This window comes from Zonotrichia leucophrys, chromosome 1, assembly GCF_028769735.1.
Source record: "Zonotrichia leucophrys gambelii isolate GWCS_2022_RI chromosome 1, RI_Zleu_2.0, whole genome shotgun sequence".
Classification (NCBI taxonomy): domain Eukaryota; kingdom Metazoa; phylum Chordata; class Aves; order Passeriformes; family Passerellidae; genus Zonotrichia; species Zonotrichia leucophrys.
In genome coordinates, this window is record NC_088169.1 from 11311124 (window position 1) to 11327264 (window position 16141).

At 37.6% G+C, this 16141-nt stretch overlaps 1 protein-coding gene across 11 annotated transcripts in view; it reads left to right on the forward strand.

Moving 5' to 3' along the window:
- The window catches only part of DMD (dystrophin), a 1046893-nt gene that overhangs the window by 658008 nt on the left and 372744 nt on the right, over positions 1 to 16141 (forward strand). For all 11 annotated transcript variants that reach the window (XM_064706931.1, XM_064706854.1, XM_064706864.1 and 8 more), the window contains 2 exons: positions 6421 to 6568; positions 8553 to 8702. In XM_064706931.1, coding sequence (XP_064563001.1) covers positions 6421 to 6568; positions 8553 to 8702 — 298 coding nt within the window. The remainder of the gene's footprint in view (positions 1 to 6420; positions 6569 to 8552; positions 8703 to 16141) is intronic.

A 16141-nucleotide genomic window follows, 5' to 3' on the forward strand; every position in this document is an offset into this window, starting at 1 on the left:
TGATACATTTGCTTCTGAAAGTATAATGTATGTAAAATTCCTATAAAAAGATGTGCATTCAGAGCAGTTGATGAAGGAACCCTATGAATTTAGAAATACAAACAGAAATCTTTTTTACTGTGCAAAATACAAAGTAATGATCCTAAGAATAGCAGTTGTGTGGAAGACAAAAAGTTGCATATGAAATTCCGTGCTTTTCTGCTATAGTATGAGAATTTTCCATCAGTCAAAATGGGTTATACTTCAGAGTTAATAACTGCGCGTGGGCGTAAGCGGCCCTAGATCCGGCTAGCTAGTGAGGGGCGAAGGCCAACGCCCCAGCGCATCTGAAGGCAGCCCCCCTCGGCGTCTTGGCCTCGGGCTGGGCTGGGTGATAGCTCAGAGCGGCGCGTGCGAGACGAATAAGGAGGCGACCACTTACTGGAGGTAAACTGTCGGTTTATTACAGAAGCACCAACGGGGATGGGCACCACCAGCAAATGGCCCCGAACAGGGGGCGAGACAGGGTTTTAAGGGTAAAAGGGGGGAAAAGGTAGGGAAACCCAGCTAACCAATAATAATACATATTTGAAGGTGCTACACATAACTGACATACCTAAATAACCAACTAATATAAAGCAAAGGAGGGGCCCCGGGGTGGCAGCCAACCATAACCCCCAGAGAGAAGAAGGTTCTCGAAACCTGGGAGGAGAAGGGGGTGATTGACTGGGCCCAGGGAGGAGACAACTTTCACTTATAAGGGAAACCAGGGGAGGAGCAATTACATCGGCAACTATGAATAGTGAGGTTACCATAGCAACTTAGCTGACAGGGTAGCAGTGGCGGGAAATACTGGGAAAGGGAGGAACCATTTACAGAAAACAGGGGGATACAATACAAAAAATGGGGGAGCAAACTAAAAACTTAAGAACACACTACAGCAAATAACATAAACCTTTTGTCAACAGAGAAGGAGCTTAAAAGCTTTTTTGGGAACTTAGGTTGGTTTGTAAGGATAAGGTAATAGTATATAACAACTTGTAGACCTGTGCTGGAGATGGATCTGCTTGGCTCCATAGGACCAGGTGCTGGAATTATATCTTATTCCTCAGTCACCTGCTTCACCAGCAAGTCATATCCCAACTGGATTTTTTTGCTCTGTCCATGTCTGAGTTGACTGGTGGCTCATGTTCCTTACTCCAGCTTGTTTAGCCTTAGGATTTGAAAGCCTATACTCCCTAAGTAACAAATAAATGTTAATTTTTTATTGCTACTATGGATTTAAACACATAGAAATTACATGTGTATGTTGTTCCAAAGGTAATTATGGTGATAAAATTTGGTTTGTTCAAAAGGTGTAATCAGTCATTGAGTAAAAACTTTTGATTCGATTAACTGGTTCCGCTAACACAGAGCACTTTGTTTTAGCATCTCGCATAATATGACACTTGTCTTGCAGGATGTTATTTATAATAGAAGTGACATTCTAGCAGGTCAAGAAGAGATGGTAAAGTAAATTATAAGGTGCACCTGCACGCCCTGTTAATTGCAATGAACCTTTAAATTCCTTTACTGTATGTTGTTCCTGATTAGAATAAAGTAGATCTATGGATTTTTTTTTTTTCTGAACTCTGAAACCCTTCTGTGCAAGCACACCCACAGAATGACACACATACACACATGTATTATATATATACATATATAAAATAGATAACAGATAATGTATAGATAATGTATAGGTAATATATAGATAATATATAATAGATGACAATAGAGAATAGATATATAGATATAGATATGCATAAAACATCTCTGAAAGAATTCCTGGAAAGTCTTAGGTTAAAAAACATCCTTATCCTACTGATCAGTATTTAAATTAGTCATCAAAGTAAAAATTCTTTCCTTCATGACTAGGAAAACTTTTAATGTTTTAAGACTTGCAGCTCAATTCATAAGGGTGGTAAAACTGACAGTATACTTAAGATGAAAAAGGAATCTTGCCAATTTCTATCTCTTCTAAGAGACAAGAAATCTTTTTGATTTCTCATTTAAAATACTATGCAGCTCAATAATTTTGCTCTCGGGTGTATTGAGTTGAATGCTATGCCTTTTCTGTGCCAGAATTAACGTATTTAAACTTGGATCTTTCTCAGGTTTGTCCTCAGGGTACCATCACATAATACCTCCACTGAGCTAGGCACTTCACAAATGAGTAGAAGTGAGAGGAAACCAGAAAAATGAAAGCTGTTTCTGAGGGCTTGGGTTCTGGAGTACCTGGTCAGGTTGAGAGGCAGAGGTTTTATTATGTGGTTTATGGTATAACACTTAAAGCTGATTCCCATATTTCCATAACTGGAGCAGGGAGGAATACTACCTCAGAAACATTTGAAGTTGTGCTTCTGCTTTCAGAAGTGCAGGAAGTTAGCTTTTCTCCATTTTTATAGTTGCAGTGCTATGAATCTCAGCATAGATTAACTTCTGGCTCATCTTCAGAGAAACAAATGTTTTGATTAATTGGTTTTAGATGACTTATTTTGGCTTGGGAAGAGCATATGACCTCTCAGGTCATGAACATGAGCACTTCTAAATGAAGAACAGTGCAATAAGTGTGATGCTGTAAAGTTGGTTCTTTTTTGCATGACCTATGCAACCAAATAGTAATCTGTGCATATTGGAAATGTTCAGAATTTCTGTCTGCATAACAGTACTCCATGAGAGATCCAGAGTTGTAATAAACAGATATATTAGTACAATAAATATTCCTATATCTAGGAGCATCAGCATTTTTTGTTGATATCAGTCACATTTCAAGAAATTCTGGGCAAATGGCTGTTCATGCAAATATTCATGCATGATTCCATTAGAAAATCTAAGACAAAACCAAGAAAGTAGGGCTGTTTATTCTTTTGCTGTTTATGGTGTTCATTTTCTAACGGATTTGTATAAATGGGTATATGTCTGTGTATATGGGTATAACCATAATTTATATATACGTGTAAATAGTTTTGGAGAATTTTATTGTTTTCACAGTAAATATAATTTCTTACTTTTCTCTCAAAAGAACAATTTGCAACCATTAGCTTATATTTGCTTAATCTGTGGGCAGACACTCCAGAGTAACTTGCTTCTGAGCTTAAAAAAAAACAAAAACCAACAAAACAGTGTTGGGCTTCTAGATCTAGTAAATATTAAGATACACTATTTTAAGAACAAAACCAAATAAATCTTCTGATTTACAATCCACTATAGATATAAACCAGGAACTTAGTCTAGAACTATATTGAGATCCTGTTCAGAGCAGCACAAATTTGCCAATTATTTCAGTTATATATTTTCATACTCTTAAGTGTAGCTATGAATACTGACTTTTATGTGTTGAAAATAAACTTTGTCTTTGGTAAAGGAAGCTGAGGGGAGATCTTATCACTCCCTGCAACTCCCTGAAATAAGGTTGTTGTGAGGTGAGGGCTGGTCCCTTCCCCTCAGAGATAGACAACAGAGCATGACATCAAGTTGGGCCAAGGGGGGTTTAGGTCAGATATTGTCCCAGCCCACTCCTGAAGGCAGAGTAACTGAGGTTTTGTTATTAATAGATCCATTTGGGCAGATTAGAGTGAAACAACACCCTTGTTTCACTCCTATCTGTGTACACATGGCAAGCTTATTTTAGAACAATATGATTGCAGTGGGAAGGAGGTTTGCAGCCATTTTGGTTATTATCTATGTAAGTGAAGCAATATAGAGGTGTAAAAATATCACTTAAGAAAATGTGTAAGGAAAATAAAGAAGAAGAAAGGATAAGAGTAGATAGATAGTGAAGAGTTAAAAAACAAGTGCCCATCAGTGGATCAGGCAATTAGATTTGATTGTTGCAATTTTGATGCCCATTGGTCAAAGTGATGATCTCAGTCTTGATCCATTGGGGTGAGGGAAGCCTGCACAACATAAAGTTCAATATGTTCAGGTGGGAATGCCCGGGTACCTCCCCTGGGAAGGGGGCAGTTAAACACTCTCTGCTGTGTGTCACGCACAGTCCTCTGGGGGAAGGCTCCAGAAATGAGTCTGAGGGCAGTTTGGGTATTTTTGATTGTTTATGGCATCTTCTAAAACAGGACAGCTGCTTGTCATACCAGTGTAGTTGGGCCAGTTATGCCCCATCAGAAGGAATTAATATCTTCAGGCCTTTGTGTGAGTGTGAATGTCCTGATACTACATGAACAAGTTGTGTACAGGAGGAAATTGGCATAATAAAAATAACCCACCTTGCAGGATCTGCTTTTCATTGTTTAATTTTGATAAGTATTTAATCTTTCATCTTTCCATACAGGTAATCTTCAGTGTGTGAATAATTTTGGTGGTTGAATTACAAGTATTTTTATACAAATCAGAATTTTTTCTCCTTTAGAAGGGCCCACTCCAAATGTTAATCCCAAGCATTCACATTCTACCAATGCTCTTCCCAGCTGCTCTTGAAATTTTTTTTGCCTGCATCTCTTGATAACTCTTAGAAGCTTTTGCACAAAAGTTCACATCTCAGTATATTTATAGAGTCATAGTGAAAATGAACAGATGAGTTGGAGATGGAGATGAAGAGCAGATATCTAAAGTTAGGTGTTGTGAATCCCATCTTATTCCTACTTATCGACAGTGAACCTTACCTACTTTTTGTGAATCTTAATATCAAAGTGCATGGCACACTTACTGAAATATCTGGTTTAATAAGTCCAAATAGGTCTGTGTCAGGTTTAACAGGTTCAGTGTGGTTACACTCCATGCTAGAATTTTTAGTTGTTGACACTCGGCTTCTGTCATGGTTTGAGCCTGGCACAGAGCCAGTGCCCCCCATGAAAATGCCTCACCCTGGTGTCTGCTGTGAGATGTGACCAGGAATAAGCAAAACAGGCTCTAACTTAAACATAAAGACCACTTTATTACTTAAACTACAGGAAAATAGGGAGAGACTATAAGGAAAAAAAAAAGAAAAGAATTGAAAACCTTACAAAAAAAACCATTTTCCTCCTCCCCACCACCTGACTTTCCCAATCCAATACATTCTCTCAAAACAACTGCCCAGCCTTGGCCCCACACGTTAGTATACTCAAACTGCAGTTCATGAAGAGGAAAGGAGTCCTTCTTGTTCCATAGGCTTCTCCTGGAAACACACTGAAATCCCGGATGCTTCCTTGTCACTTCGGCACCGCCCGGGGGAAAAAAAAAGTCCTTTTGCCGCTTGTGACATGTTCCTTCCATGCCCAGTGCTCTCACCACCGAGACATGGATCAGAGCTGCTTTTAGGGTGGTCTTTCAAGGATGCCTTGTCTCACTCCAAAAAGGCACAGTCTCTGCTTTTGGGACATCTGTCCCCCCCATATTTTTCCAACCCCCTGGGGCCGGGGGGTCCTCACAAATGAACCCTCCTGGTTTTGAGGCACTGCCTCCCCCTAAATGCAGTCTGTGTCACAGGAACAACTGAGTCCATGGCTACAAGAAAAAGTCCAGCCAAAAGGCCACTCCAAATCATCTCTCCCCATCCAATCATCTCCACAATCTCCGGGCCAAGTCATCTCATCTCTCATCTCCCTTCTTATTCAGCTTCGAGGAGGATTAGCATTTTTGTAAGGCCCCAATCATGCAAGAAAGGGTTAAAAGTTTCAGTCTCTGTCTATCTTAGAACGATGATACTCCCACACCTGCTGCTGCTGCGGCCGGGCAGTCTCCCTCCTTCTCCTCCCGGCTGGCTGCTCTCCTGGGGGGGGGGGGGGGGGGGGGGGGGGGGGGCTGGCTGCCCGAGGGCTGACTCTCTGGGACCTTCCACCCTTCCATCCTCGAAGCCCCCTCAACCCCCACCTCTGTCCAGGCCCCAGGCCTACGGCATGGCGGCCCCTCCCCCCGCCCAGCAGCAGCGGGCCGGGCGGGGGAAGAGATCTGACCTCTTCGCCCGACGATGTCCAAAAGAGGAAGTGCCAGGGCAGTGCCTTGCTTTTAACCCCTGTGTATTCTCGGAGGTGTGTCCAAACCCCACTGGCTACACCAGGTGTCAGTATGAAACCCAAAACCTTCATTGGTTTGACCACAGCTTCCCAGAATTCCCACTCCTTCCTGGTCAAACCATGACAGCTTCCCTGCCATTACTTCAAACAAAATTTTGGTCTGAATAATTAGCTTCTTTCTTTCTGGTGCCACCTGCCAAATGTAATTTGGAAGGAGAATTTAGTGGTGTTGGAAATTGTGCCTTGATCTTTTCTTTTAAAATACATTTAATGCCATGTTAAAAGGTCATTGGTGTTTGTCTGATATTTTTGATATAAAGAAATCTGTGGTCCACTTATAAAAATAATTTATACTAATTAAGAGCTAGTTATTTGTCATCCTTCAGTATGGACAAGTGCTTCAATATAAAAATAAATTTATAAAAACATTAATTTCACATTTTTATTGCAGGATAGAGGAAGAAAAGAATATTTTATCAGAATTTCAAGACGATTTGAACAAGTTGATTTTATGGTTAGAGGAAACAGAGAACGTTATTTCTATTCCTCTTGAAAAAGGGAATGAAGACCAGTTGAGAGACTGCCTGAGCAAAGTAAAGGTATTGTAAGCTCTATTCTTAATATTTTCTTACTTTATCAATTCTACACTGAAGGAAATTAAGAGCTATTTTCCAAAATGCTTTCTGACATCAAACACAGCATCCATAAAACTTTTTAGACAAATCAAAGCTGGGAATTTCAAAACCCAGGTACAAATATATATTGATCATACTAAAACCAGAAGACTAATGGAAAATCTACTGAAAGAAAAATATCCCAAAACTAGTAAATTAATCGTTATCTTTTTCACCTTCATTTCTCAACTCAGAATATGACTGGTTTATATGTATAGTGTTTCTCTATTGGTGTCTTGTTAACATTTTATAGCTTCTCACTTATTAAATGGTATTCAGTATTTCACAAGAGGATCCAGAACTGCATGCATAATTATAAATGTCAACTCATTAAAATATCGCTGCAACATTTTCTAGACTAAACATCTAGGTGACTTATTTTTTAGAATACTTAAAAAAACCCCATCAGAATATTAAATAATGGTTTTTAAGGGCTGGAATATTTTCACAGATATGTTAAGAGTTTGATAATGCTGATAAATATATTCAACAGAAGTTTCTCTGTTTAGTCTTTAGAAATGTGTTCAGTAGAATAACTATTTTTAAATACTTATACAATAATAAATTAAACTGTATTGGAAAGTGCATATTACTTATAGAATATATGCCTAAAGGTTTTTCTATCCTCCATTGAGGTTAAGGACCTAGTTGTCCTTTTTATAAATCCAAGTTTAACAAATTCAGCAAGTGATTAATAGAGCATTAAAGAATCTGAAGAAAACTTTTCAGTTTGTTCTATCCTTCTCACAACAAAGTTAAATCACAAAACAATCTAAAGGATTATTTAGTAAAAATCTATCTTCAAGTTTCTTTTTAAGTAAAAATAGGATAAATATAGTTTCATGAAATGGAGACTCAGCCATGTGGTGAGCCTGTCCTTCTGTTTAGCAGAAGATGCCATTGAGTTGGTAAGGGAATCTATAAGTCTCTGTTGTTGAGGATATCAGGTCCAAGGTAAATAAATTCTTTTAGGGAGTGTTAAATGCATCTTACACTTTGCAGAAATGCTTAAGGCTTTAAAAACTAAGTAGATTGTTCAGAACCAGGAAGGGTCCACTCTTCACATACACAAATATTTCCTATATAATATTCCTAAGGGATATATAGTACAAATATAAGGTGTTAGCATCTCTTATTTGTATCTTGTTTTTACAGTCCACCTTCTTTTGGCGCTGCACAAAAGGGAATACATCCCAATGGAACAAATAATAATGCATTACCTTGCAGCATGGCTCATTTCATACCTACCCGCCTTTGTTAATAATCCAGAGCAAACAAGGAAAAACCCCAGAACAATAAAACACTTGAAGTGAGATTAACCTAACTCGATAAATTAAGTAACTTTGACAATATAAGTTTTCAGTAACAACATATGTGTTTGAGAACTGGTACATTTTGATCATTTTTATGCTGCCTTGTTTGTGGGTTTTTTTCTTTCTTTTTATTATTTTCTCTTTTTTTTAGTGAACATACATGAACATTCTTAATTAAGACATCAAACTGGACTGGAGGGCTTTTCACCACCTGCCATCTGGGTGGCTGTTCACAGCCTGGAACATGCTAAAACATTTGTCCAAAGTTCTTGCTCCATAGCATATTACAAGATTAATAAAATTGATATACATGAAGTATTGAGTATCCAGGTCTGGAATTTATAATCTAATAATGATTAATAGCCTGAGAAACCCTGTATTATGTCACATAGAACTCTCTTTAGTCTTGATTGACTAATACAGTCTCTTTTGGGTTTGGGCTTTTTTTTTCAGCCTTCTATATTCACAAAGCAGCAGTTATTTTGTCTTGAATTGAGTTTATTCCTTTGGCTGATACACAAATCAATAAGGGTCAAGAAAAGAGAGCTGAAAATCCTACCACAGTTCATCTTAACTGCTGTATTTGTCTGTTCCAGTTAAGAGTTGGAGAGCTGCCACCCCACAAGGGAATACTGAAACGATTAAATGAAACTGGAGGAATAGCACTTGGAAGTGCATCACTGAACCCAGACAAAAAACATAAGCTTGAGAGTACACTGAAGGAGGCCAACCATCGTTTGTTAAAGGTCAGACATATTACTGATATAACTGTGATATAAAATTTTAATCTGCAGTGAATATTTACATTATATATTTTCTGGTATATGTATAATTTTTCACTGTATGAAGAGATGTTTGTGTGCATAATGAACCTGAGGAAGAAAAATTGATACAATACTCTGCTCTGAAAAACAGTGATAGCAAACCAAGACCATTAGTGACTAGAGTGATGATGCTGCACTCAAACATAGTCACTAAATTACATTTCTTCTACTTAAGGGTGGAATGCACAGCATCATTTTTGTAGCCTGTTGCTTTTGCTGAAACAGCAAATATTCCAGGCTTTGTGACTCAGGTGTGTGAGAGGCAAACACTTGATTTTCTTTATGGAAACACTTCCCAAGTCTCTTCTGTTCCCAATCCCAAGGTGAACACTGTAACCACTGTTTCGCCTTCCACCACACTTCTACCAACCTTAAGCATTCACTTCCGTTTTTTGTGTAGCAAAGTAACAAATATTTTGCTTTCTGGGATCTCCATACTGATAGAAAGAAGTAAGGGGGGACTTTGTTCTATTGTGGAAATAGCATATTTTTGTGTTGAAAAATGGTGAAAATAAATAGCAAATCTGGTAAAGGTAGGTAGATAATTTGTTTTCTTAGTAGAAATGATAGAAAGCATTGTCCAGAGAACTACTGCCCAAGGTATGGATTAGCCTGCTTGGAAATAATAAAGGTAGAATCAATTGAAGAATTTCTGTTGAGACTGATTGCAGAGTCAGTCAGGGGCATTAATCTGTGGTATCTGTTAAAGTTACCAGGATGCTGGGGCAAAAAGGAATATTTCATTGTGTTTAGTTCTGTAGGGGGAGGGGAAAAGTGAGAAAATAATCTTCTAAGTACCTTGCTGGAAATAAGGTCTTCTGGTCAAGAATACGTCCTGCGTTCTCTGCCACCATTTCCATGAATACAGTTGAATTTCAAGCACAGATCTGAGAAATAAAAAGGAACTTGATATGGTAACTCCTACTAGTTTCTTCCTAATAGAGGCAGTCTGGCAAAGTTCAGAAAATCAGCTAATGACTGAGGCAAAAGTGGATAATAAATATTGATCACATCCACAATCTCCAGATTGGACGCATAAATCATTATATCAATGGTTGGACAGAAGTATCTTTTTCTCTATAAATGGGCTTCTGAAATCAATGTATATAGAAGAATTCAGAACACTTCAAGATCAAAACAGTGTTATCTACTGGCTGAAGGAAGCACATACATAGCTGAATTCAGGGACTGTGTTAATACCTAAGCTATGTTTCTAAAAAGACAGCATTAGTTTTCAGGAGAAACTAATTAACTTTTAGTCAGATTACATATATATATTTTAAGAAAATTTGTCACTGAAGGTAGCATTTTATGGATTAGTCATACACCTAAAAACTTGGAATTTTCATTTTCTGCTGGCTGATGCAAAAATATTTCACGTCGCCTGTCACAGAGCAACCATGAATGTTGTTGAAAGCACTTAGGTTTGGGTGGAATATGTGAGACAAAAACTACTGTTTAGTGAATCATTACAATTTACTGATTTTTTATAATTTTATGTCTCCTAGATCTAATGTGTCTGGCAAGATAATTATTCTTGGAATTTCTTACTTGAAAAATTTCATTTACTGCTAAAAGCATATAAACCAAGGAAAGAAATCTTCCATTTGAGATTACCTACCACATAATTTTTATCTCTGTTATCTACCCATGGAGATGTATAAAACTGAGTTCTCATTGTCCCTTGATCTGAATGTAAAGAATCTGCAAAATGCAGTGGTTAGGTTTTCTTGTGGGTTTTTTGTCCTTTTTTTTAAAAGAACAGAAATTGAATTTGAAAATTACAATACTCAGATCCATACTTCTCTGAAACTGCTCTCTTTCTCACGTTTTCTGTTTTCTCTGTGATCTTGGCAGATGTAGAAAACAAAGCAAAACAAAGCAAAACAAAACATTAGACACTTATTTTGGGGTTTGGTAAGATTCCCCTAAGGATACTGAAGGTAAAAATAATTACTTTTTCATTTTCATATTTTTTGCTGTTACTCTGATTTGTTTAGGAAGCCTCAATTATTTGTTTCACTTTCTGCCCTGAAAATCTGGGGCCTGAATTAAAACTAGAAGTCATGGAAAGAAACTCTGTGAGCCTGACAGTGGAACTTAATGTTCTATTTGCTCAGCTGTAGATATGGATATGTAAGCACTGGAAAAACCCCACAGATATTTACTCTGAGCCAAAGCTCACAGGATGGGCATTTTTATCTCAGGCAAACTTCTTAGGTCACCTGAGGAGGATTCTGTAGTCAGTGGTTTTGATGAGGTTATATTTTTTGTGTTCCTCAAAGCACAGTAGACAAACATCATCATACAGAGATTTCTCTGGGGCTTTTCTGTCTCTCCACCTCCCCTTAAGAGCATATGCTATACTTTAATCCTTTGTTTCAAACTGTAAGTTTTGTTTTCTGGCATCTCTGTTAGAAATGAACATGTAACAATCTACTGTTTATTTTGCAGGATGATACTATTTTCAAGATATGAAACATACATGACAGATAAATAATAGGTCCTTATCAGGTATACGCTAGAGTAATTCTGCATGCTTCAGAGAAGCTGGGAAAATTTACACTAGGTGAGGATGTGGCCAAATATCTCCTAAAGTTATCACAAATTTTTATTTTGCCTTGATCTGCCAAGCAGGGGAATAGGGGACAACACCTGTGAGTCTTAACCTTCAAGGTGACATATTTGAAATAAGTCATGTTCAAACCTTCTTTACAGTCACAGAAACTGTTGCCCTACAGCAATAGAAATAACCTAGAAAAGAAATTTAGTATGAAGGGAATTGCAGTCACATAAAAGTATCTTTTTAGCTTTTAATTCAGAATTGTATTTGCTTTTGGGTGTTTATATCACGTGCTGATGACCTTGAGAGTAGATATGCAAAGAGTTTTTCTTCCTTTGGATAATAATGATTTTGACACCTCATTTCTTTATAGAACTTTATTAAATAGTGATTCCAATTGGCTGTTACCTAATTCAGTATATTTTAGGCAGAGAATGAAGATTAAAGCCCACATTTGAAAGGCTAGAATTTTTAATTCTATCCTGGTTTTACTTATTGTACCCTCTCCAAAGCCAGTATTTCTGTAAAAATGAAAACAGTGAAATCTTAATATTATGAAAAATGAAGTGGTTTATGACCATTTTTATGCCTTCACATCAAGAATTTTTCATTTATTTTCAAAGCTTAAAGTGTCTTGTGCTGTGATAGCCAAGTAAGGTAACCACCTAGTGCTTCAAAGCACACAAAAGGGTACTCGGCACTGGAGTTTGTGATGAATTCAGTTCTTGTCATATACCACCTGCCATGGCATGTAACAGATCTGTAATGGGTTTCTTACCTTTTACTGTGCAGTAAATGGATTGATAGATTAGGTCTGAGACCAGTGAACCATGGAATCAGAGGTTTGCTGGAAGGAGTTTATTACTCTTTAATATTATTCTTGGTCTGTTGTCAGCCAAGAGCGATGAGCTAAATTATCTGAAAGTAAGCTGGATGCCAAAATCAGCATTCTCCTCATTTATCCACCTTAGTCCTCACAACATCTACTGTATGTATTATGAAGGTTATTAGAAGTGCCTGATGGAGACATTTTGTTTTGCTGCCTTTTAATTTGTCTACTAGTATTAGTTCTAATTACTAGACACTGAAGAGACTATTTCACTGTTTATTGCCACAGCAAATCAATTTGTTGTGCTATGTGGACAAGATAAAAATTAGAGTGGAGTGACATGGCTATAATTTGTGAACATTTTCTGTACCACCAGAACAGGCGTAGGTTGTCTTAGCTTGGTTGATCAAGTGTAGAGAAAAACAGATGGGCCCAAAAGTGCAGAAACACAAAGTCGTAACAAGGTTATAGTTCATGTATTATAACTTGCCTTGAGTAGAAATTATTCATAGATTACCTACAATGACATAAAATTTCCAGCATGTCAATGCAACTTAATTCGAGCTCACAGTTGGAACTACTGCAATTGCTGCTGTTGTTATTTGTGGTATGGAGGGGAAAATTTGTTGGAAAATGAATGCAGTTTGATTTCTGTTCTTTCAATTTGAAATAAGAATAGTATAACTGGCATTTTAGGGATCAGAAGGTTGACATTTTCCTGAATTTACTTTCATTTAATGAGTGACCTGATTCCATTAAATATAATAAAGTCTTTTGTTATGCTGAATTTCCTCTGACAGCTTGTCATAGATGGCTAATTAAGTGTAGTCCACTTTCATGTTATCATCAGCCATACACAAAAGTGGCCTCGTGTGTAGCAAAAACAAATTTGATATAAATGTTTTTTGGACAAACATGAGAGTGTCACAAGCCCTAAGAAACAAGTATGTATATGCTTAATTATTTTTTTTAATTTGCATATTGCTAGCAGTCAGTATTAATTAAAAATTTAAAAGCTAAGCAAAGAAAAATATGAAATACAGTCAAGTCATGCAGGGGCAAAAAGTCTGTATTAGCCATTGAAGCCATAAAAGCATGATTGAATACATGTATGTGTGTATATACACAATATATATCAAATTATCTTGCCAGCCATCTTAAAATTCCTTATTATTCTTGTTTGCCGTACAAATCCAGAATATATTAATCATATACTTAAGAAGGTATGCCAAGAATCTGAATGTAAGAAGTACTAATTTTCAGTACATATGTGCTGACATATGAGTTACATTGAGTTAATATTGATGCCAAATTACTAGATATCAAATACTTCAGGCAAATCATTACACATTTTTTTACAACAAAGTTCTGTGTATCCGAGAGAGATTTCACTTGTAATGTGCAATGCTCAGATACTACTGCACACCAATCAATTGCAACGACTTGGGCTTTCTAAAACTTCAGTTCCAAGACAGACACTGCCTTTGTGTGTCAAGTTTTTCATCCATCTCTATTAAGAAGGACCATAGAGGCTTAAAATCAATGTTTTACTCTTTGCTGTTTACAAGACATAGATTATACTTTAATTAAATAGACCTGTCTGTATAGCAACATGCCTATGTAATTAAAATTCCCACAAATGCAATAGTCTAAAATAAAGTTTTCCTCAACCCTGGATGTACAGACAGACTGAGGAGTGGGATCACTGTGGGAATGGACCTGGGGGTCCTGGCTGATGGAAAGTTGGGTGTGAGCCAGCAGGGCCCTGGCAGCCAGGAGGGACATCCCTGCCCTAGGGACATCAGGGACAGCATGGCCAGCCAGGCAAGGGAGGGAATTGTCCTGCTCTGCTCTGGGGGGCCTCACCTTGAGTGCTGGGGGCTGTTCTGGGTGCCACAACACAAAAAAGACATTAAGCTGTTAGAGAGTGTCCAAAGGAGAGCAACAAAGATGGGGAAGGGCCTTGAGGGAAAGGCATGTGAGGAGCAGCTGAGGGCCTTTGTTCTTTGTTCAGCCTGGAGGAGACTGAGGGGAGACCTCACTGCAGTTTCAACTTCCTCATGAATCCTGATGGTGTCCTGTTGATCCTTTTCTTCTGGTCTTCTCAGTGGTGAGGGTCCCACAAAACATAGAGTTCAATGGATTAATTTATGTTCAGGCCAGTGGGAATGCTCATCAGGTACCTCCCCCAGAGGAGAAGTTTGACACAGTCTCTTGCAACAGACTCTGGGTCTGTTGCATCACATTGCCTCGCATGCAGTCCTCTGGTGCAAGGCCTTGGAAATGAATATGGGGGACACTTTGGGGGTCTTTGATGGTTTATGGCACCTCCTCATCTGCCTCTCACATGAATGTCCCATGTATGTGGCCTTCTTGGAGTCCATCTTCTCTTACAACTGAGCCAGTTTGTTGTGAGAGAAGATGGAGTCTTGTCACACAACCAAAAACTCTCATCCTCCCTCCCCAAACCGATCCAGACCTGATTCTCAGCACAACTGCTGAGTTTGGCTTTCTTTGTGGATATATTCTTCTCCTCCCAGTTTTGTTTACTTCTCCCCAGACCTGAGATAATAGGACAATAGTATCACCTTTATCTTACCTCAAGCTCCCATCAGGTGGCTTAGCTCACAGTCCAGTTCCCATCAGGAAGCACATTCACATGGGGAGTGGGTTTTGGTGGTTGCAGTTTCTTTATACAATTTTGCCATAATGGGCAAAATCCTAAATTTAAGTCTTTAACCACTGCAATCCCTCCCAGAACTGTGTGTAGCCTGAGGGATATATATGGTATTTTCTGCTGTAAACCAGGGAAAGGACCTTTAGGCATATTGCATTTTTTTTAAATAATTTTTCTGTCAGAATATCCTTCATTAAGAATTACTAAAAGAGCTAGACTCTAAAGCCTTTGTGGCTGCTTTTGGATTTCAGGAACTGAATAAGAAAAAAAGATAAAGAAAAGATATTCCTGGACTAGATTATTTAGCAGAGATTTAAGGCAGAGGGACTTGTGCTCAAAAATGTCCTTGACAAAGGAGAATTGCTGAGAGTGGAGAGCAGAATGAATGACAATTAGTTACAAGTATTAAATATAAAAATAAAGATATTCAGAAGACTGTGATATATGTGATCATATTACCATAAAAGAAAAAAAAAATCAAGTCTTTGAGGTGGGAGAGTATGTTTGGTTGCTTCTTAAAAATCTAGACAGCCAGATGAAGCAGAAAATTGTTTGGGGCATTGTTTCTTTGGACTGCTTTAGTTTTCTGCATTCATGGGAAAAAAAAAAAGATTTTTTTTAATAAAAATGAAAGTTGAGAATATTACAAATATTCCATTGAGAAGATTTTGGAAAAAACAAGACCAAATAAACACTTGCCAAGGTCAGGTCCTGGGAGCCTTGCAAGGCAGCATGAAATGGTAGATAAAAAGCAAATAAAACTCTTCTATATTTAGCAAATAAAATCTTCTATACATATTTTTAGTAGCCTGCTTTAATCTTCCCCTAATAATAAAATCTTTACTCCAACTTTGTCAGAGACACTATGGCTGATAAATATTCATGAGTTTAAAGGAATTACATGGATTTTGTTTTAAAGTCAATATTGAGTTTGCTAATGCAAATGGCTCAGTTAATTAACTAAATGCCATCCTAAACTGAACTTATATGAAACTCTTTTGTACACTGATTGTTTTTCATGAAGAAATGATGCATATAAATCAACTTTTCCTTCTTCCATTTTAAATCATTCTTTAGTACTTGCTCTAGGGATGGTGATTTTAAACAGATCAAACTTTCTGAACAGTGGCTGTAAGAATTTCTGTTTCATGTAATCATTTTACAAGTGCTATGGAAGTGTCAGTTATGATTTATCAATAAATCTGAATTGAAGTTTGCATTTAATAGTTGTTATGACTTCAGTTATTTCTCTATTATCCAAGTCCTCCCTTGGATGATATCAAACTGCTTTC